General features: G+C 43.8%; 1 protein-coding gene and 1 pseudogene across 10 annotated transcripts in view; one reads left to right on the forward strand and one right to left on the reverse strand.

Annotated features, from left to right (window-relative positions):
• Nucleotides 1–22,662, forward strand: part of LOC126515168 (acyl-coenzyme A thioesterase 1) — a 151,052-nt gene that overhangs the window by 10,981 nt on the left and 117,409 nt on the right. Inside the window, exons 1-3 of one of the 10 annotated variants that reach the window (XM_050164617.1) lie at nt 18–385; nt 3,531–3,733; nt 5,712–6,899. The exons of 7 other annotated variants lie outside the window; for them this stretch is intronic. In XM_050164617.1, coding sequence (XP_050020574.1) covers nt 160–385; nt 3,531–3,733; nt 5,712–6,278 — 996 coding nt within the window. In that variant the 5' untranslated portion in view covers nt 18–159 and the 3' untranslated portion in view covers nt 6,279–6,899. Of the gene's footprint in view, nt 1–17; nt 386–3,530; nt 3,734–5,711; nt 6,900–22,662 lie in introns of those variants that run through there. 2 more of the 10 variants (XM_050164608.1, XM_050164616.1) reach the window with 2 other exon arrangements.
• Nucleotides 8,172–10,247, reverse strand: LOC126515140 (serine/threonine/tyrosine-interacting protein-like; annotated as a pseudogene).

Here is a 22,662-nt window from a genome sequence, read left to right on the forward strand (position 1 = left end):
GGCCTGGCCCCCGAGCAGCCCGTCACGCTGCGCGCCGCCCTGCGCGACGAGAAAGGCGCGCTCTTCCGCTCCCACGCGCGCTACCGCGCCGACCCCCACGGCGAGCTGGACCTGGCGCGCGCGCCCGCGCTGGGCGGCAGCTTCGCGGGGCTCGAGCCCATGGGGCTGCTCTGGGCCATGGAGCCCGATCGGCCGCTCTGGCGTCTGATCAAGCGAGACGTGCAGACGCCCTTCGAGGTGGAGCTGGAGGTGCTGAACGGCCACGAGCCCGACGGCGGGCGGCTGCTGGCGCGGGCGGTGCACGAGCGTCACTTCATGGCTCCCGGGGTGCGGCGCGTGCCCGTGCGCGAGGGCCGTGTGCGCGCCACGCTCTTCCTGCCTCCAGGTGAGCAGCCCTCCACCTTCCCTAGCTCATAGTTCCTCTGTGGTTTTAAGTGGAAAAAAAGGTAGCTCCCAATGACTTAGGACTCGCAGGGAAGGAGACTGGACCCAGCTGGAAGGGGCCAGTTTTGATGATGCTGTTTCCTGGAAGCTGGTCCTTTATTCTGCAGCTAAGTTAAAGGGCATCAAAAGGGGAGAGACTCTTAATAATGAAGTCCTTAGTGTTACCCCCATCTACCCTCGATTCATTTCAGAATTTTTTCTGTTTTTCCTTGTGGTGGTTTGGGTACTCAAACTAAGCAAGCACTCTGCTACTCAGCCCAATTTTTCAATATTTAAAAATTGTACTGGTTTTTAGCTGTATGTGGAAGTCCTAGCAAACCAGGCAGGAGAATCAACAGGACTCCAAAGCAGTGGTGGGTGAAGCAGTCAACTCCCAGGAGAGGCCATTTAATATCGTGCCACTGAGATAAACTTTACAAGGCGTGGCTCTGTTGGTAGGGTGCTTGCTTAGCCTACGCGTGGCCCTGGGTTTGATCCCCAGCACAGCCATAAACTGGACATGTGGTACAGGGTTGCCATCCCAGTACTCATAGGTCGTGGCGGGATATACAGAAGCTCTGGGGCATGCTGGGCATGCTGGCAAAGCAGGCAAGATCAGCAAAGTCTTTAAATGACTCTTGTGAGTAGTTCCGGAGAAGCGCACACAGAGGGCTTTTGCCATTTCAATACTCATCTGTTCTCGAGTGGAAGACAAGCCTCTTTATAAAAATGTTTTTAAAAAAATAGTGTTTTTTTTTCCAAGATAGGGTTTAATCTATGTTGTTGGCTGTTCTGGAACTTGCTCTGTATAGACCAAGCCAGCCTCCAACTCAGAGGGATCCTCCTGCCTCTGTCTTCAGAGTGCTGGGGTTAAAGGTGTGTGCCACCACCGCCCACTACATTCTATAGGCTACATTATTTTGCATTCCACCAGCATCACATGATGGTTCTGGTTGCTGCACATCCTGACTGACAGGTGGTACTTAGCAATTTCTGATCAGAGAGGATAGTGGTGTGGTGTGTGTGTGTGGTCGGTTGTTTTTACTCTTTGGCTCTTTTAGGGGTCCACTATCCAGCTCCCAAATAAATACACACAGAAGCTTATTTTTTTTATTGATATTTATTGAGCTCTACATTTTTCTCTGCTCCCCTCCATGCCTCTCCCCTCCCCTCTTCAATCCTCCCCCTAGGTCCCCATGCTCCCAATTTACTCAGGAGATCTTGTCTTTTTATACTTTCTACTTCCCATGTAGATTAGATCTTAGTGTCTGCATTGTTGTCTAAATTCTCTGGGATTGTGGTTTTTAGGCTGTCTTTCTTTGCTTTATGTTTAAAAACCACCTATGAGTGAGTATATGTGATAATTGTCTTTCTGTGTCTGGGTTACCTCACTCAAAATAATGTTTTATAGCACCGTCCATTTTTCTGCAAAATTCAAGCTGTCGTTATTTTTTCTGCTGTGTAGTACTCCATTTTCTGTTGTAAATGTACCACATTTTTCTTATCCATTCTTCCATCGAGGGGCTTTTAGGTTGTTTCCAGGTTCTGGCTATGACAAAGCTGCTGTGAACATAGTTGAGCACATGTCCTGTGGCATGATTGAGCATCCTTTGGATATATATATATATATATANAGGGCATTTAGGTTGTTTCCTGGGTTCTGGCTATGCCAAACAATGCTGCTATGAACATGTCCTTGTGACATGATTGAGCATCCTTTGGATATATATCCAAAAGTGGTATTACTGGGTCTTGATAAAGGTTGTTTCCTAATTTTCTGAGAAATCGCTACACTGACATCCAAAGGGGTACACCAGCTTGCATTCTCACCAGCAATGCAGAAGTGTTCTCTTTTCCCCACAACCTCTCCAGCATAAGTTTTCATCAGTGTTTTTGATCTTGCCATTCTTTACAGGTGTAAGATGGACATTTGTCTGATGACTAAGAATGTTGAACATTTCCTTAAATGTCTTTCAGCCATTTTAGCTTCCTCTGTTGAGAGTTCTCTGTTTAGGTCTGTACTCCATTTTTTTTATTGGATTATGTGATCTTTTGGTGACCAATTTCTTGAGTTCTTTATGTATTTTGGAGATCAGACCTATGTCTGATGTGGGGTTAGTGAAGATCTTTTCCCATTCTGTATGCTGTTGTTTTGTCTTGTTGACCGTGTCCTTTGCTTTACAGAAGCTTTTCAGTTTTAGGAGGTCCCATTTATTGTTTCTCTCAGTGTCTGTGCTGCTAGGGTTGTATTTAGGAAGTGATTCCCTGTGCCAATGAGTTCAAGTGTACTTCCCACTTTCTCTTCTATAAGGTTCAGTGTGTCTGGCTTTATGTTGAGGTCTTTGATCCATTTGGACTTGAGAGGCTTATTCTTTCTTATGAATGCCTGACCTTAGCTTGGCTTGTTTCATGTCAGCTTTTCTTAAATTAAGCCTTCTACCTTTTTGTGTCTGGGCTTTTACGTTTCTCTATTTCTGTATATCTTTCCCTTCCTTCTTATTCCGTGTTTGGCTGAGTGGCTAGCCGCTTCTTTTCTCACTCCTTGACCCCCTCTTCCCGGATTTCTCCTCCCATTTACTCTCTGCATGACAGCTCCTATATCCCTCTCCTGCCTAGCTATTGGCCATTCAGCTCTTTATTAGACCAATCAGGTGTTTTCGACAGGCAAAGTGACACAGCTTCACAGAGTTAAACAAATGTAACATTAAAAAAGGAACACATCTTTGCATCATTAAACAAATGTCCCACAGCATAAATGAATGTAACACATCTTAACTATTCTACAACATGTGGTGTGTGTGTGTGTGTGTGTGTGTGTATAATCACATTTAGTATGTCATACATGCTAGATAGCACTCTACCCTGGCCTAGTGTATTTTTAATGTTCTTTGTAAAAGTCTGTGGATTTGAGTCTTAGATGTAGAGGAGAATGTGGGTGGAGAGAATGCTGTTTAATTATCCTGGGCCACTCTGGATACTTGGAGACAGAAGTTCCTTCAACCTCCTGATAATAAGGAGAAAACAGGTTTGTCCTAGATTAAGCAACAAACACCTACTAATGCCACTGTGAACATCTTCAGTAATGCTTAGTTCTCTTTCTTCCCCAGAACCTGGGCCCTATCCTGGGATCGTGGACCTTTTTGGAGTTGGAGGTGGCCTTCTGGAGTATCGAGCAAGTCTGCTGGCAGGGAAGGGCTTTGCTGTCCTGGCTCTGGCTTATTATAAGTACGATGACCTCCCCAAGGACTTGGAAACCATGCGTATAGAGTACTTTGAAGAAGCAGTGAACTACCTGCTCAGTCACCCTGAGGTTAGATCTCCCCCAGATTTCACTGGGCCCTGTCATACCTCATCATGTGCTTGATTTCGCAGAACGAGTGAACTGATGACGGCCTCTCTCTATTTCGCAACGAGCCCAAGCCCACTTGAGATTTCTAGGTTTGCTACAAGTAAAGTGAAAGGAAAGGTAGGGCCTCCCCAGCCAGTGCTCATTCAAATGATGCGCTCAGCAGCGCTCTCCTGCCTGTGCCCCATTTCCCCGTGTCCCCGTGCCCTTGTGCGAGCAGAGACTGAAGCACTGGGTGAACTTGTCAGTCAGCAGCAGGAGACCAGGGTGCGCTGAACTTTCTAGCTTCAGCACAGCACAGGCTGGGTGCTAATTCTGGCTTGTTTTGTAATTTTATAATCAGAACTTGAAGTGGCTGGAAGCTTTGGCACTCTTTGAGAAGTGGAGCCAGGGTAGGCTGCATCTAGAGAGAAGTTTGAGAGCAGATTTTGCCAATTTCTTTTTTAAAAATTATGGGCATGATGTGTGTGTATGTTGAAGAGTGTGTGGAGGTCAGAGCGGAACTCCATGGAGTCGGTTCTCTCCTTCCACCTTGATGTGTGTTCCGCGAGGTGAACTGGGGTCATCAGGCTCCGCAGCAGGTGCTCGTCCCACCGCACCACCTGACCAGCCCAATTTTACCAACTTCTAATTCTCTGACATTGGGACCTGTTTCTTTCTTCATTATCACTTAATTCCTAGTACTTCACTGAAGTACAGTGTTTGAACTTTTCAAGGGTGTTGCTATAGAAGCCACAAGAGAAGAAAAAAGATTGTTCTGAGAGGTCAGCCAAAAGCCATTGGTTTATAGCCCAGAGGCTGCTGGGATGGTGCCCAGAGGTGCGGAGTAGGGACTGGAAGAAAGGAAAGTACAACAGACATCTTCCCACAGGTTCATCAGGGAACCAGGACGAGAGCAAAGTCATAAGTAGCATGACCTAGGGTGCAGGGCTGTGAGGACATAGAAGAGGCCCAGAGCAGAGAGGACCTGGAGGACCAGCAGAGGGAAGTCAGGAGGAGAGGAGGCCGAAGTGAGTGTGGGAGGCCAACCCTGGAGTAAGATAGTGGACAGCATCCCAAACACAAGGAGAGGTGGCTCCTTGTGGGACGTCTGAGAGCTTGAGCAGCCGTGGGAATAGGTAGCCTGGGGAGTGAGGAAATGAGACATTCCTCCTGATGGCTTCTGTTTCTCACTGCCGTATGAAAAGCTGAAGCAGGGCATGTGGGGCTCAAGAGGCTGAGGAGGTAGGCAAGGGTGTGAGGTGATCCTCTGGAGAAGTGGGAAGCCAAACACCAGTGATGCGTGGCAGGGCTGACGGGCACATTGGTGCTCGTGTCAAATGAAAGGTCAGCCAGCCGAAATGTACATTTTTGCTAGCCTCAGGCCTGGAGGAAGTGAGCAAGTGATTGCACAAGGATTGGTTCTTCTCTGGGCCAACGCGATGACCATGCTAACAAAGGAGTGAAAAGCTCCCACAAGGGAGCCCTGTGCAGAGGAAGCCGACGCTGACGGGGAGGGGCTGGTGGGCGAGCGTGGGTGGTCTATGCGATGAGATGCTGAGGCTGTTAAGGCCTCAGCAAGGCAGAAAGGAGGGTTTCTGGAAGGGCTAAGCCAGGAGGGAGTGAAGATGGTAGCCAGAGGATGCAATGCTTGAAAGTGGGAGTCTCTAAACCGCTAACAGTTGGTGCTAGTGACGAGAGGTTTGGGCTATATAAGTGGGAGTGGATGGTAGAGTTGGGTTAGAGGAAAAATCACAGGAGTTTTAGAGTCCTTGCAGTCACCAGGAATGATGACAGAGACATCAGGAACGCTGTGAGGAAGGAACAGATAGATGTCCCCAGGGAGTAAGGCAGCTGTAATGGAACGAGATGGAGCCTGGATCCAGGCCTTCTTCTTCTTTGCTTTCTGGCTCTCACAGTATTCCAGGGCTAAGCCTCCATTTTTCATTTGTGTCTTTCTCAGGTGAAAGGTCCAGGAATTGGGATTCTTGGGATTTCCAAAGGGGGTGAACTTGGCCTTGCTATGGCCTCCTTCCTGAAGGGCATTAAAGCTGCTGTCTTCATCAATGGCTCTGTGGCCGCTGTTGGGAACACCATAAACTACAAGGATGAGATTATCCCTCCTTTGTCCCTTCTGAGAGATCGAGTCAAAGTGACCAAAGATGGCTTCTTGGATGTTGTGGAAGTGCTGCAAAGCCCTTTGGTAGAGACGAAGAGCTTCATCCCTGTGGAAAGGTCTGACTCCACCTTCCTGTTCCTTGTGGGTCAGGATGACCACAACTGGAAGAGCGAGTTCTATGCCAATGAGATCTCCAAACGCTTGCAGGCCCATGGGAAGGAGAAGCCCCAGATCATCTTATACCCAGAAGCTGGGCACTATATTGAGCCCCCTTACTTCCCCCTGTGCAAGGCTGGCATGCATGTCCTGGTGGGTACTAATATCACCTTTGGAGGGGAGCCTAAGCCTCATGCCATGGCCCAGGTGGATGCGTGGCAGCAACTCCAGACTTTCTTCCACAAACACCTGTAAGTAAGAATTAGGGTGTGACTCCTCAAATATTACCCATTATCTTATGGTTTTGGAGAAAGTCTTAAATATACTATCAGAGTATCCATTCTAGCTAGTTCATCTGGACACATTCTAATTCCTTAAAGTTTTTTCTTTCTTTCCTTTATTGCTTTTTTTGGAGACTTGGTTTGTCTGTGTAGCCCTAGCTGACCTGGAACTCGCTTTATATATCAGGCTGGCCTTGAACTTCCGTAGATCCACCTGCTTCTGCCTCCCGAGTGCTGGAACTAAAGACTTGAACCATTATGCCCAGCATAAGTTTTTTCTTTATGTAATACAGTAAGTGCCTCTGAAGGACTGCAGATACGGCAGAATGGGGATGCCCTCATCTTTCTGGGAGAGTGAACAGTGTCCTGAGTTCTTGCCTCTGTGTCATAAGACGACAAAGAAATTAAAACTTTCTTATAAAAGTCATGCCTGTTGAGCTGGGGAGATGGCTTAGTGGGCAAGGGTGCTTGCTGCTAAGCTGACAACCCAGGACCCACATGGGAGGTGAGAACCAACAAGTTATCTATACACACACACACACACTTGCGCATGACCGTAAATAAAAGCTACAAATAGTGCCTATCCAAAAAGTTCTTTTATATTATAAATTAAAAGGGAACCTTAAGTATTAAAATTCTTGTTAAAATAAAAATTAGATTTTTATAGACAAAACGATGGTGTCCTTCCGTTCTTGGGCCAAGGTTATTATTATTAACTTCATTCAAGAAGTGGTTTTGGGATGACTTGAGGGATTCTCTTCTGATGCTCAATTCACATATAGGCAACAGTGAAAAGGTTTTTGTACACACACATCCAACAAGAACATCGATTTTACAAGGCAAACAATGGGAAAAGAATCCCCTTCATACGAGGAGCTCTGTGCCATGACAACACTTGGGGATGGTGAGCATTCAGTTTAGGAAGCCAAAGAGCAGCTGGGGAAGGAAACGGAGAGTCTAGGATCCCATGTTGTGTCAGCCTTCAGACTATCTGAGGCAGGGAAAAGAATGTGTGTGAGCAAGCACTCTCGTCCCCACGCATTTAGTAATCCATCAGTCACTATTGGTCATCCAAGCACACTGTTTGTCATATGAGCACATAAGGGTTTCTCTGCCCATTGCTAGGTTCATGATTGAGTCCTTATAATCCAAGATAGGCAGTTAAGAGAAAGTCATAAAAACCTGTTCAGCTTTATTATTATTATTTTTTCTTTTCGAGACAGGGTTTCTCTGTGGCTTTTGGAGCCTGTCCTTGAACTAGCTCTGTAGACCAGGCTTGCCTCGAACTCACAGAGATCTGCCTGCCTCTGCCTCCCGAGTGCTGGGATTAAAGGCGTGTGCCACCATCGCCCGGCTTATTATTATTTTTGACAGTGTTTCTCTGTGTAACCCTGGCTGTCCTGGAACTCATCCTATAGACCAGGTTGGCCTTGAACTCACAGAGATCCACTCGCCTCTGCCTCCTGAGTGTGGGGATTAAAGGCCTGTGCCAACACCACCTGGCCTCAGATTTATTATTATTAATCACACGTGTCTGTTTATGCTTGTGCCCACAGAGGCTAGAAGACTGTAGTTTTTTTTTTAAATACTCTTTTGGCTCTTTGCTCTTTGGGGGGGGGGGGCTGCCACCCAGTTCCCAAATAAATAATATATGTGGAGACTTATTATTTCTTATGAATGCCTGGTCTTAGTTTGGCTTATTTCTAGCCAGTTTTTCTTAAGTTATCCCATACACCTTCACCTTTTCTCTTTTTCTCTATCTCTTTTCTTCTTATTCGGTGACGGTGGCTGGCCCTTTCTTCTTTTTTTTTTTTTAAAGATTTATTTATTTATTATGTATACAGTGTTTAGCCTCCATGCCTGCAGGCCAGAAGAGGGCGCCAGATCTCATTACAGATGGTTGTGAGCCACCATGTGGTTGCGGGGAATTGAACTCAGGACCTCTGGAAGAGCAGGCAGTGCTCTTAACCTCTGAGCCACCTCTCCAGCCTCTGGCTCCCCCTTCTTTTTTCGCTCCTTGATCTTTCTTGTTCTTCATTCTCCATCCCAGATTTCTTCTTCCATTTCTTTTTTTTAAAAAAATTCTTTATGCTTCACAGATTTAGTTTAATTTATGGTTTAAAAACAAAAACTTACAAAAAATGTTAATAGCTTTGCAGTGCTATCTAATTTAGAGGTCATGAGGATTTAGTTGATTGATGCAAGACACTTTTCTTTGGGGGTTTCACATTGAAGAAACGGTGCCACATTGGTTTGGTTTCTTAAAAGTCTATTTTGAACCATCTTGAACAAAGGTGAAAAGGGTTAGGCAACTCTGAAAAGACCAAGTCAACATTTGGCTTAAACAAACAGCAGGTGGAAATATAACACTATCCTTATTTTTGAATATCTGGTTCTAGAAAGTAAGACCTCTTTTGTCATTACAACTTTTATTCTTGTTTACAATAAGAAAGGCAATTGGAAAGAAAGTATTAATTAGATTAAATTAGTAAAGTAGGATAATTGACTAAAATCATTATTTAAAAATAAGGGACCCAGAAGTTAAAAAAAATAAAATGGCAATAAGTTACTGAATTATATTAAAAAATATAATTTTTATATTTCTACATTTTGTTTCTATTTCTGTAAGAGGCTCCGTCGGAAGATTGAACTGTAAAATTACTTTAAATGAACTATATATAACACAAAGTGAGTTTTTAGGAAACATTTGGAAATTTGTTATAAATTATCCAAAATTTATAAGCAAATCCCCTAACTTGCATTTTGCTTAGAGTAATAACTTTATATCACACAAATAAACTTCAAGTATGAAGAGTGCATAATTGCACTCTTTTTGCAAGTCCGAAATTCTTGGTTTACAATAAAACCATAAAGTGCTTTATTGTTTTGTTTTGTTATTTTAAAGCAAATCCATCACCCACCAGCGCCATCTACTGTAGAAGTCCAACAACTTAAAGTCTTGCTCAACAAGTTGCTGAGAAACACGTCTGGAAGCAACACGTAACTGAAAAGAAACTGCTTGTGTTTTGACCACTTTACATGACTATCACTAGGATTTCCTCCTTTCTAAGCGGAAATCCATATCCGTGTGACAGTCCTCAGGGTCAGCCGTTCTGTGCAGCTGCCACTTGCATGTTTCCAAAATCCTCTTCATGTGTTCTCTTCAAACTACCTGTGGTACCAGAATGCACAGATAAGGCCCTTTCTATCAGGAATGGTGACACCATCTGTATTGTTAAATTTGCCAGGTAGATGGCTTCATACTCCTGGAGTTGGTGGACAAATTAGGATTAATACAATATCTCCTTTCTGGGACATAAGCAAATGCATCTCTGTACGCCATCCCGAATGTCTCCATGATGTATGCAATAACAAAGGCAGCCCTTCTGGAGATACCTGCATTCCCATGGACAAGAAGTTTTCCTCCGTTTTGTAAGCTTCCATCAATAAACATCATGGGGAAAAATGTATTATGTTTTCAACTGGATTATCTGCAATATCCAAAATTAAATATCCAAATAATTGTTGAAAGTTTGGTTTAATAAAGTTTGCTTCAATGTTTTCCCGTATGTAAATTATACGAGTTATCCCATGTCTCTGTAATACAGGGAGCTTGCTTTTCATAGCAGAAGAGTATGGGCCTAAGAACAATCCAGGCAAAACTTCCTGCATCTCTCATCTCATAGGATAAGTCCACTCCTCGGCGTCGTCTTTGCACTGTGGGAGCGAAGGGAATTCCAGCTTCAGGTCCTGCAGATTCCCAGGGCCCGGCGGGTGGGCGCGGCGCGAGGGACGGCAGTGCTCCAGGCCGTCTCCCGGGGCTGGCGGAGGCTAAGCAGGAAGGAGGGCGGGAGGACTGTGGGCTGACGCGCGGCTCGCGGACCACGGGGTCCAGGCTGCGACAGGAAGGCAGAGGGCAAGGAGACACGCTGCCGGCCGCCATGCTGTGGCCGGCTCCCTCCGCAGATCTTCGCCCCCCTCAGACAGCGGCGATCCGGCCCAGGCACAAGCCCATAACCTCCTCCATTTATTTTCTTTGCCTACCAGCCCTGCCTAGCCTTTCTCTCTGCCCAGTTGTCGGCCGTTCAGCTCTTTATGAGACCATTCAGGTATGTAAGACAGGCAAGGATCACAGCGTCACAGAGTTAAACAAATGCATCATAAAAAGAATGCAACACATCTTTGCATCATTAAAACAAATGTTCCACAGTATAAACAGATGTAACACGTTTTAAAAATAATATCCCACAACAACTTCAGACCCCTGGAGCCGAAGATACAGGTGATGATGGCGTGTCTGTCACTCAACTTGGGTGCTGGGGGCTAAATTCTGCTCCTCTGTGGGAGCAACACATGCTCTTAATTGTTGAGTCGTCTCTCAGGCCTCAGAAACTTGTTTAATAAAGGCACTGCGTGAGATGATTCAGTGGGGGCAAGGTACTGGCTGTCAACCTGCGTTCAATCCCTGAAACCCACAAAGCAGAAGGAGAGAACCGGTTCCTGACACATGTCCTCTGCTTTCCACCTGAGCCCTAAGGCACACACCGGCCCCCATATGCAAATAAATAATTTAAACGTTTAAAGTGTCGAATACATGAGAGCCTGCAGAAATTAAGACCCGGACCTGGATGGGGTGGCTTGGTTAAGAACCCACTAAGCGTGAGCCAGAGACCAAGCCAGAGAGTGAGCCTTCAGGCAGCATTGCCCCTACGCTATCTGCTTCAGGCTCCTGCCTTGATGATGCACGATTCATAAAAACTCAGTTATTGGGGTTCAATCTGGAGACCAGAAAAGCAAAGAAACCAGCCACTGGCTCTTACCTCGATCTCAATGGCGATCCTGCCTCCCGGAAACCTCAAGATGAGACTGTGTCTGAGAGCTGTCTCCTCCCATCTTAAACCCCTCTTTAGTTCTGGGATCAAAAGTGTGCACCACTACCGCCTGGTTTCTATGGCAAAACTAGTGTGGCTACTGGGATTAAAGGTGTGTGTCATTGCTGCCTGGTCTGTAAGGCTAGCCAGTGTGACTGTTTTACTTTTCTGATCCCCAGGCAAGCTACATTTATTAAAATACAAATGAAATACCACGATACCTTGAGGTCTTGCTATGACTTCCCTGAGTGCTGGACTGTTATGGAATATTCCTTTACACTCTGTGGAAATGTGTCACTGTGACTGATTTCGTAAAAAACTAAACGGCCAATAGGTGGGAGGTATGGGGGGACTTCTGAACAGAGAGCTCAGGAAGAAGAGAGATGAAGTTTGCAGCTGGATGCAGAGAGAGCAAGACGGAAAGACAAAAGCCACAAATCACACGGCAGCATATCGATGAATAGAAATGGGTTAATTTAAGTTATAAGAGCTAATGGGACAAGCCTAAAATATAGGCCAAGCTTTCATAATTAGTAATATGTCTCCATGTCCTTTTTTGTGTGTGAGCTGGCAGGGCAAAGAAAAAATGCTTTACCTTGGACTGTGGCCTGGAAGTGTCAGCTGACTGAGTCCTTTCCTCCTAAGTTGTCACAGTGACAAAATGAAGCTAGAGCATTAGTTGCCAGAGTCTGGGAGGGTTAAGGCAAGGGGACTAAGAGGGTTGGCTGTGGGGACCATTAGATAGGAACTATAAATTCTTGGGTTCTGCCAGGCAGTGACAGCATACACCTTTAATCCCAGCATTCGGGAGGCAGAGGTAGGCAGATCTCTGTGAGTTCGAGGCCAGCCTGGTCTACAGAGTGAGTTCCTGGACAGGCTCCAAAGCTACACAGAGAAACCCTGTCTTGAAAAAGAAAAAGAAAAAAACAATTCTCGGGTTCCATAGCACATAGTAGATTGACAGTAGTTAATAGTTTATTGCATAGATACTTTTTTTGGTGCTAGAGACCATCCTTTTTGCTATTTTGTGTGTAAGAGTGTTTGACTGCTTGTATACCTATGTACCACCAGTATGCATGGTGCCTGCAGAGGGCAGAAAGGACATTGAATCCCTTGGGACTTGACTTACAGATGATTGTAAACGGCAGTGTGGTTGCTGGGATTTGAGCCTTGATCCCTGGAGAGCAGCTAGTGTGTTTAACCACTGAGCCATCTTTCTAGCCCTGCTGCTGGAGAGGAAGCACAGCTCGAGCGAAGCATACAATCTACCCTTGTAGCGGTTCAAATAAGGGCCCCCTAGGCTCATAGATTTGAATGCTTAGTCATCAGGGAGTGGCACTATTTGAAAAGGATTAGGAGGTGTGGCCTTGTTAGAGGAAGTGTATCACTGGAGGCGGGCTTTTGAAAGCCAGGCCCAGTGTCTTTTCTTCCTGCTGCCTGCCAATCTGGATGTTGAACTCTCAGCTACTTCTCCAACACCATATCTGCTTGTGTGCCGCCATGTTCCCTACCATGATGATAATGGGCTAAATTTCTGAAAGTGTAAGCCAGCACCAGTTAAGTGATTTCTTTTTCAAGAATTGCCGAGGTCATGTAATCTCTTCACAGTAATATAACAGTGACTAAGACAATTCCCAAATCCTGTTGTGTATTTCAAAACAGTTACAAGGAAGGATTTTTAATATTTTCAACGCGGAGAAATAACAAATATTTTCTGTAATGAGTATAACAATTACAGATTTGAACATTACATACTGTATATACATACCTCATATATATATATATATATACTCATTATGTATCAAAAAGAATGTAAGTCCACCAGGTGTGGTGATGCATGTCTTGACGTGGGATGCCCCTCTGTATGCTGCAAATATGTTTTATTACCATTGGTTAATAAAGAAGCTGCTGTGGCCTGTTGCAGGGAAGAATAGAGCTAAGTGGGAAAGCCAAACTGAATACAAGGAGAAAGAAGGTGGAGTCAAAGGAGATGCAAGCAGCTGCTGGAGAAGCAAGATGTGAGGTAATAAGCCACAAGCATCACGGTAAAATATAAACTAATAGAAATGGTTTAAATTAAGTTTCAAAAGCTTGTTAATAATAAGCATGAGCTAATAGACCAAATAGTATGTAATTAAAATTAAGCCTCTGAGTTTTAAAAGTGGCTGTGGGACAAGAAACCTCCAGTTACAAAAGACAGCCCAATGTGGTACAAGAATTTCCACATAAAACCAGAGAAAGCTTTTTTTTTTTTTTTTTTTTTTAAAAAAAGGATTCTAAACACACAAAAACAGAGTCAAGTCTGCTTCATTTTCCTAGGTGAGCTCTGTTTACTGGCAGTGAACAGAGGCATGGTTCCTTTAAGAGCCAGCTTCCTGGCTCACTGCTAGTAACAAAGACACGTGGCTCTTTTAAGAGGTCCTGCTGGCACACACTGATTTGCTGTTTATTAGCACACTACTCGGTGGCAGCGTGGATCTAGAAACTCTTTAGAGTTGGGATGGTGAGCATGACTCACTGGTACCTCTCTCATGAGACTCTATGGTCAGTGAACTGAGGGGAAGGAGCCAACCACCATGAACTAGTGCTATTCACTAAGCTGAACAGTACAGACAGCTAACATGGCAGTTTTAAGATTTGTCCCATGCGACCATAAAACAATACAGACACACAATACTGATAAATTCAGACAAAAAGGTCTCTAAACAGGTCACAGTGTGTTTGGCAAATGTGCGTAGGCTTGGGAGAGAATAAAGGTAAACATAGTCATAGATTAAAAGAGTAATTTAAAGATAATGAGGTACTTAAAAAAGGAATAGAATAATAAGAATATTATAGTAAGCCACGTAAAGATGGAAAATACACAGAGAGTCTGGATTATGTATACTATTTTGACTGTTAATGAGCTAACTGCAGAGAGACATTTGATTGTGGGCGCTACTAAAGTAAACCAACATAAAGTTATCTTGGTTTCAAAATTTGGGTCTAAGGATATGTGGCTTTAGAAAAGAAGTTCTGCTTTTGTTTCCAAAAATGATGAGATGCTGTGGATTTCTTCCAGACTAATATTGTTTGATCAAGTAAGACCCCTGAGAGGTCTCCACTGGCAGCATTGACTTAGGTGATCCAATGTCCAGAACAGCTTCAAGACAATTGTCTGAGATGATGCCTACCTCATAGCCTACCACAGTCAAGATTTAACCATAATTCTAAATTTTCTCAGGATCCCCATAAGATTACCAACACCCCAATCAATAAAAAGTGATACAGAAAACTATGCCTAAATTCTAAAAATATTGTTTATAAATAGTTGTATTCATGTAAAGGGGGTTGGTCATAAATGGTTAATGGTCATAGTCCATCTCTTAATAAAAGAAGAAAAGGGGTTGTGATATAGAAATGAGGAAAAAGGATAGATTATTGGATCTAAGTCCTTAAACCAAAAAAACAACTGTTAATCTGAAAATACTTTATATTGGTATGGATTTTGGTTTATTGGTACAAATTTAAGGTCAATTTTGTTATACTATAAGTATATTTCCACTCTTTTTTTAAGGTATAATGTTTATGCAGCTCATTTAAAATGTAATGTATAGTTAATAAATACAAGTTAATAGTTATCTTTAATAGTCAAACTTATAGTCTTATTACTTATCTTTTCTAGATATTCAGAGATAGATTTCAAACAGATAGGTAATCTTCAAACACTTCAAAGACCTACAGAATATTGCATTTAAAATGTTTTAAGGACTTATACTTTTCTTGACAATGACACACGTCTGCTTCTGGCAGCACCAATTACTTAAAGAGGATGCTTTGCATCAAAAAAGCTCCTTAGGGAGTTTGCTTTCAACATGATGAGGTTAGCCATTTGGGTAAGAAACTGCTCTTGCCTGGTCTGCTTGACAATATGCTGTATAAACTGGACATGCAGGACCCATAGAAAACTTGTCAAAACAAGGTTAGACAGTCCTTCAGGGTTCTAGCTTAATAGAAGAGTCTACCAGACATTCTGCAGTGCACAGAAGAAAGCAACTGATGGATTTTGCCAAGATAGGCAGGACAGTCCATCAGATTTACTACTTCACTGAGAAATCTGCCTGACACTCTAGGCCTATAGGCCGAAGATGGATGTCCCAACATTGCAGAAGAACTTTGGGTGACTGTCCAGACAGCCAGATATCTCTGTCATTTCTAGAGTTTTGGAAGTTGCTTACAATGCATTTCCTTTATACTTAGGTAATAGTATGTCCTTCTGGGGTCTTTGATGGAGTTAAAGACTAGATAGTTATAATCATAGTTTTCCTTAGTTATGTTCAAAGATAAATTATATATGAAACTTTAGACTTGCAAAGATAGGGATTTTCTTTAATTTTTTTCAAATACAACTAGATTAAATATTGTTTGCAATTCTTTCTTGATAAGGTTTTTTTATATGTGATTTTACTATGCTAAAGTTAAAACCTTTCCTTTTAATTAGACAGAAAAGGGGAGACAATGTAGGATTCCCCTCTGTATGCGTGAATATGTTTTATTACCACTGGTTAATAAAGAAACTGCTTTGGCCTTTGGCAGGACAGAATAGTGATAGGTGGGAATCATAGAGACTGGGTGGTGGGGGGAAGAAGGCAGAGTCCAAAGAAGATTCCAGCAGTCACTGTAAATGCAAGATGTGAGGTAACAAGTCACTAACCTCGTGGTAAAATATACAATAGTAGAAATGGGTTAATTATGTTGTAGGAGTTAATTAGTAATAAACCTGAGCTAATAGGCTAAACAGTATGTAGTTAATATTAAGCCTCTGCGTGGTTATTTTAAAAGCAGCTGCAGGACTGGGTGGGACAAGAAACCTCCATTTTCTTACACTCAGGCTTTTCCTTTCTTTCTTTATTTTTAAGATGTATTTTATTTTTATTCATGTGTGTGTGTGTATGTGTGTGCATGTCCTTGAATGTCCACACATGCACATGTGTGTAGGAGCCACCCTTCATTTATGTCTGATATGTGTATTATCGAAGTTCAGCTTTCTCCCTCTGCTGCTTTTGCCTTGGAGATTTCTAATATCCTTCAACCAAGAAATCATGAAATAGCAAGCATTCAAATGACCAATGAAACATAGATATCCACTTAGCTTTTTTCAGTTTCTCATTCTGTTCCTGCCTCTCTCCCCATCTATGAAGAAGTTACATTGATCGTTTCTGATTCCTTCATTGATTAACCCATGAATTAATTTATACCTACATTCTTTCTGTTTGTTTGTTTGTTTTTTTGAGATAGGCTCTCTTTATACAGACCTGACAGTACTAGAACTCACTGTGTAGACCAGACTGGCCTCAAACTCACAGAACTCAAAATCCATGCATTTACCTCAGGTGCTGGGATTAAAAGCATAATAACTGGAGATTTCTCATCCCACCTGGCCCCACAACTACTTTTAAAATAACCACTCAGAGGCTTAATGTTAATTAATACTGTTTGGTCTATTAGCTCAGGCTTACTATTAACTATCTCTTACAACTTACATTAGCCTGTTTCTATTAGTTTTCGTCTTATCACAGTTCTCGTGACTTATTACTTCACATCTTGCTTCTCCGGCAGCTGCTTGCCTCTCCCTTGATTCTACCTTCTTTCTCCTTATACACGGTTTAGCTTTCCTGCCTTAGGCCAAAGCAGCTTCTTTCTTAACCAATGGTAATAAAATATATCCATAGCGTACAGAGGGGCTTCGTACATCACCTGAGTGCTGAGTCAGTGGATGTGTTTCACTTAAGAAGGCAGCACCTTCAGTTGGGTAACCTGAGTGAAGGAGACTCCCCTTTCTAGAAAAACCTGTCTAGGGACATTATAATTTTAAGGTTTGGCAACTTCCACTCACTGACTTATAAAAATAAGCTATTAAGTTTTGAGGGGGAGGAAGAAAATAAAGTATTTCTAAAACAGGCAGGAACACCTAGCCATTCTGTTAGATGTCTAACCTCAACACGCACCCACTGGGACAATTTTCTGCTAAAGTCAGTTAGGAAAATGTGATTCTTTTTCTTTCCTTTCCCATTTGCATTTGATGATCAGACTGACATTTTGATGCAGCATTTGACAAGATGATCTGGGACCATGGTCTATATTCTGTCAATTATATTTTAAATAAATGCTGATTGGCCAGTAGCCAGGCAGGAAGTCTAGATGGGTCAATGAGAACAGGAGAATTCTGGGAAGAAGGAAGTTCCTTCTGCAGTTGTGAGCCTGCCACAGAAGAAGCAAAACGTGACTGCCTCGCTGAAAAAGGTACTGAGCCATGTGGCTAACACAGATAAGAATAATGGGCTATTAGATTATAAGAGTTAATAAGAAGCCTGAGCTAATGGGCCAATCAGTTTATAACTAATGTAGACCTCTGTGTGATTTCTTTGGGACTTAACGGTTGAGGGAACCGGGCAGGACAGAAACGCAGACAACAATGATCTAAAAATCGGCTTTGTCTGCTTGATGGGAAAGAACAAGAGCCTCACTCAGTGGCACATCTAGATCAAAATTCTTTCTCTGCTAGTGGTGATCAGGGAAGCAGATATTTCCTCCACAAACTGACAAGGCTGGAAAGATGTGTTTCCTGGCTCCAAGTTCAAGTAGAACTCTGTACTGCGTGTTTTCCAAAGGAGGCTCATCTAAATGTAAGGAGAGACATGAGCTTTGGCAAGGCAAGGGCAGGTCCAAGTTTTTCTGGAATAGCTTGAAGGCAGAAGGCTTGGAATGGTAGAAAACTCTGATAAGGTAAGAGGAAGGTCTACCTAGGGAGACAATTTAGAGCTAGAGGTAGGGAGATGTGGGCCAAGTGCATGTGTTCGCTGTTGGTTTTCTGGCTGTACAGAGAGAAAGCTGGACAGATGTGAGCACCAGTGAACCTCCTCCTCACCTGGCTCTCATTCCTGAGCTCCCCACTCCCACAGGACGCTGAAGGACACATTTGTCTAGTCCTTCCCAATTTGTCCCAGAGTGTCCAGGAGGAGAGGGTGTAGCAGGTAAAGGCTACCAGAGCTACTGAGGGTACTGAGAAGAGGCCCAGCGACTGTGTGGAATATCTATGCCACACACAGCCTGCCTCCTGGGATTCTAGACTATGTGAACCCCTAGGATGAAGGCAGAAGGACAAACTGACAAGACTGAGTTAGGAGAGAAAGTCTTATAGGGCTCTCTCCTGGAATGGGAATTAGGAACCTGGTTACTGTTGGATGAGACTGTGGAGGTCACCAGGAGCCTGATTCTGGGAGACACAAGAATAGCCACAGTCAGGGAATCAGGAATGAGCAAAGGAGGCCTTTAAATCTGCTTGAGGTGGGCTGTTCCTTTCTGTAGTTGACTCTTCACTAAGATGAAAAGAGCTGGCTCTCTGTTTCCCTCAAACATTGGTGTAAGCCAACGTTCCACTCTGTCCATATGACAAATAGTTGACCCTGGTACCTGGTCAGACATCCGCGTGATTTCCTAACATTACATCAGTAAACAAGTCACCAGGGTAGCACCTGATAGAGTTACTCCAGCTAACATTCGGGGTGAGTTAGAAGTAGGGTAAAGTTCATGGCAGGCTCTCAACTGGGTAACTTCTGCACAAAGCTCTGGGAAGTGAGCCAACAGCAGGATTAGCAGGAAAATGTCCTTGCACCCAGGCAGCCAATGGCTGTGTGGAAAATCATACCTTCCATTTAAACGAACCTCTCTGAATGGCAGTATCCTCCTTTAAGGACAAGAGATGTAAAGAAGGAGATAGGACTCCAATGTTCAGCAGGACAGTGTGTACTCCCATGTTCCAAACCTTAGGTGTTATCTTAGTTAGAGTTTCTATTGCTGTGAAGAGACACCATGAACATGGAAACTTTTATAAAGAAAACATTTAACAGGAGCGACTCACTTCCAGTTTCAGAGGTCCAGCCCATTATCATCATGACGAGGAACATGGCGGTGTGAAAGCAGACATATTGCTGGAGTAGAAGCAGAGTCCTGTGTTTGCAGGCAACAGGAAGCTGACTGAGGTACTAGATGGTACCCTGAGCATAGGAAACCTCAAAGCTCACTGCTACAGGGACACACTTCCTCCAATGAGGCCACACCTCCTGATAGTGCCACTCCCTTCGGGGGCCATTTTCTTCTAAACCACCACAACTGTCAACCCACTCCCAGGGAGGCAAGTCCGAGGTCCTAAGCAGATGTCCTCCACTATTATAACAGCAGGGAGGAAAAGCACGTTTGCAGACACCATACCTGTACAGGTCCTTGTGTGGGCTATGTCGGCACGCTGCCAGATTGTTTATATCTAGGAAGACTAGCGATAAGGGCTGTGGAAGGGAGTGACGCTGATAACACAATGTGGAGGGATTCTTTTCTGGTTGTGTCTATTTGGGGTTCCAAGTGCTACCTCTACCTGGGGACCTCTGTCTTTCCCAAGCTTTGAGAACTTTCCCTCTGTTGTTTCAGTGAATCAATTTTTCTATGACCTCAGCCTGATATTCTTCCTTGGGTATGCCAATCAGTCACTTGATCATTTAACTGTTTTACTCTTATTATTTATTATTATTGTGTATATATGTGTATAGTGTGCATATATATGACTTGGGCATGCAAGCCATGATGCTTGTGTGAAGGTCAGAAGACAATGTTTGGGAGTTTGTACTCCCTTTCCACTGTGGATTCAGGTGTAAATGGAGTTTTTTGTCCTGACTGCCCAATCCCAAATAAACACACAGAAGCTAATATTAATTATAAAATGCTTGGCCAATCGCTCAGGCTTATTACTAACTGGCTCTTACAACTTAACCCATTTCTATTAATCCATGTACTACTCTGAGGCTGGTGGCCTTTACCTCTATCCCATTTTGTATGTCTGACTCATTCTCTGTCTGTCTTCCTACTCCTCCAAGTCTCCCCTTCTTTAGTCAATCATTCTGAGTTTAGTTTTCCTGCCTAATTTTATTCTGCCTTGCTATAGGACAATCAGCTTTATTATTAACCAATAAGAGTAAACTATATTCACAGAATACATAGGGATTATCCCACGGCATTCAAGGATTGAATTTAAGACACCAGGCTTGTGCAGTAAGTGCCTTACCATAGCCATTCAGCCGGCACTATTTATTTTCTTGAGACAGGGTCTCACTCTATATCAGAGCTGGTCTAAAATGTCCCAGATAGCATAGACTGACCTTGAACTCACAGAACTCCTCTTAACTCAGCCTCCCAAGTTCTAGGATTACAGAAGTAATTTACTACAAGAAACTTGACGCTGATCGTTTAGTGCTGTCTTAGAGATCTTGAGTATTTTCTGGCTGCCTTCTCATTTTTCCTTTGCTTTTGTCTGCATGCAAAATTTTCAAGACCTCTCTTCAAGTTCTGGTAGTCTCTCTTTTTCTAAATCTGGCTTGTTGTTGTTTGTTGAAACTTGCAACTAAGTTATTCTTTTATCCAAGTTATTGAATGTTTCCTTTCCAGAACAAGGGAAGAGTATTTAACTCTTCACCACAGAAAGCCTTTAGAAAACCGTAAACCTGTAAGGCGTTTTCTTAATTAGTGATCAATGGGGGAGGGCCCAGCCCATTGTGGGTGGTACCATCCCTAGGCTGTTGATCTGGTTTTCTTTAAGAAAGCAGACAGAGCAAGCCAGGAAACAGTCCCCCTCATGGCCTCTGCATCAGCTTCTGCCTCCAGGTTCCTGTCCTGACTTCCTTTGATGATGAACAGTGGTGCGGAAGAGTAAACCAAATTGTAACATGAATAATAGAAACCAGGAGATAAATATCTGGGTTCAACCTGAAGATCAGAAAAGAAAAGCAGCTAAGCCACTAGAGAGTGCCTACCTCTATGAAATCTTCAGACTAAAAGAGAGAAAGAGTTCCTTTCTCATCCCCTTTTATATTCCTCTCTAGTGCTGGGATTAAAGGTATACACCATACTGGGCGGTGGTGGCACAAGTCTTTAATCCCAGCACATGGAAGGCAGAGGCAGGCAGATCTCTGTGGGTTCAAGGCCAGCCTGGTCTACAAGACCTAGTTCCAGGACAGCTAGGACTGTTACACAGAGAAACCCTGTCTCACAAAAAACAAAACCCCAACAAAAACAAATAAACAAACAAACAAACAAAAAAACTAAGTCAGGCATCATCACTAGGTCTCTACAGCTAACTAGTATGGCTGCTGGGATTAAAGGTGTGTGCCACCACTGCCTGGCCTGTATGACTGACTAGTGTGATTGTTTTCTGTTCTGGTCTTCAGGAAAGCTTTATTTATTAAAAAACACAAATAATATACCACTATACCCAATAAACCCTTTCCACCCCATTGTGCTTTAGTCATGGTGTTTCTTCACAGCAATGGTAGCTCTCACTACAACACAGGGGTTTAGGAAACCCCCAAACGTGCCGGGATATTGATGGACCCAGTTTTCAGCAGGTCTTGTGTGCCAGTGGCCATGAGTTCATAAGTGCAGTACCCATGTCACATCTAGATGCCAGTCTTTCACAGAATTCCTTCCCAACTCTGGGTCTTACTTTCTTCTGCTGTCTCTTCCCTGAGCCTCGAAGGGGTTTTATACAGATGCCCAGTTTAGGACTGAGCTCTCCATGGCCATTTAGTCTCAGCTCTCTGGCCAGTGATGAATCTGGGTTACCTGTCACCCTCTACAAAGTGAAGCTACTCTGCCTGAGACCCAGAGGGGCATTAGTCTACAGACAGAAACAAAAACATTCAGGAGACATCATGTTCCTATAGCAGAACAGCGGCAGCGGCAGCGGCAGGTTCTCCCCCAGGACTTACGACCTCTTCAGCCACAGACTTTTCACTGAGTTTGTGGTACCAGTCATCAGTTCCTCCTGTGGGGGAAAGCCTAGAATCCAATCAGAAAGCAGATGGTTATTTTCAAACTAGTCATGCCACTATTGCTTCATTGATGCCAATTGCTGCCAAGTTGATGATGTGGACTGTAACACCCGGTTTCGGTGTTACACCCTCGGTACAGTTCGCGCGCAGTCCGGGCAAGGGCCTGGAGATTGAACACAAGACACAGAGACCAGGGTCATTCGATAGGAGATCAAGCGAATGCCATTTATTCAGACTTGGGGAAGCCCTTATCTACCTAACTGCAGCACAAAGATCTCTCTGCCCCGGGAGGTGGGAAATTACCATATTAACAGTGGAGAAGATTGCCTGCAGCTAAATCACCAGGTGGGGCAGGGATAGCACGGAAACACACAGGAAGCTTAGTTAGCTGATAACAAACTGTCCCCGCCAATGCACCCCAGGAATAAGGGAGACCAGGCACCCACAGTGGACTGCAGGGTTCACCGTTGTGTGACTGTTGGTGACTTCTCTACCCAAATAGCCCATGTAGTACTTTCCAATACGCTGGATGCTAGCCAGCACTGAAGAAACTCCCGGCTCAGTTCCAGCTAGGTATCTATATGCCCTGCAGCCAAACTGTGTGGTCTCTTCAGGAATGTCTAACATCTAG

The sequence above is a fragment of the Alexandromys fortis genome, unplaced genomic scaffold (assembly GCF_014885135.2).
Source record: "Alexandromys fortis isolate MF-2015 unplaced genomic scaffold, M_Fortis_MF-2015_v1.1 scaffold_159, whole genome shotgun sequence".
Lineage (NCBI taxonomy): Eukaryota > Metazoa > Chordata > Mammalia > Rodentia > Cricetidae > Alexandromys > Alexandromys fortis.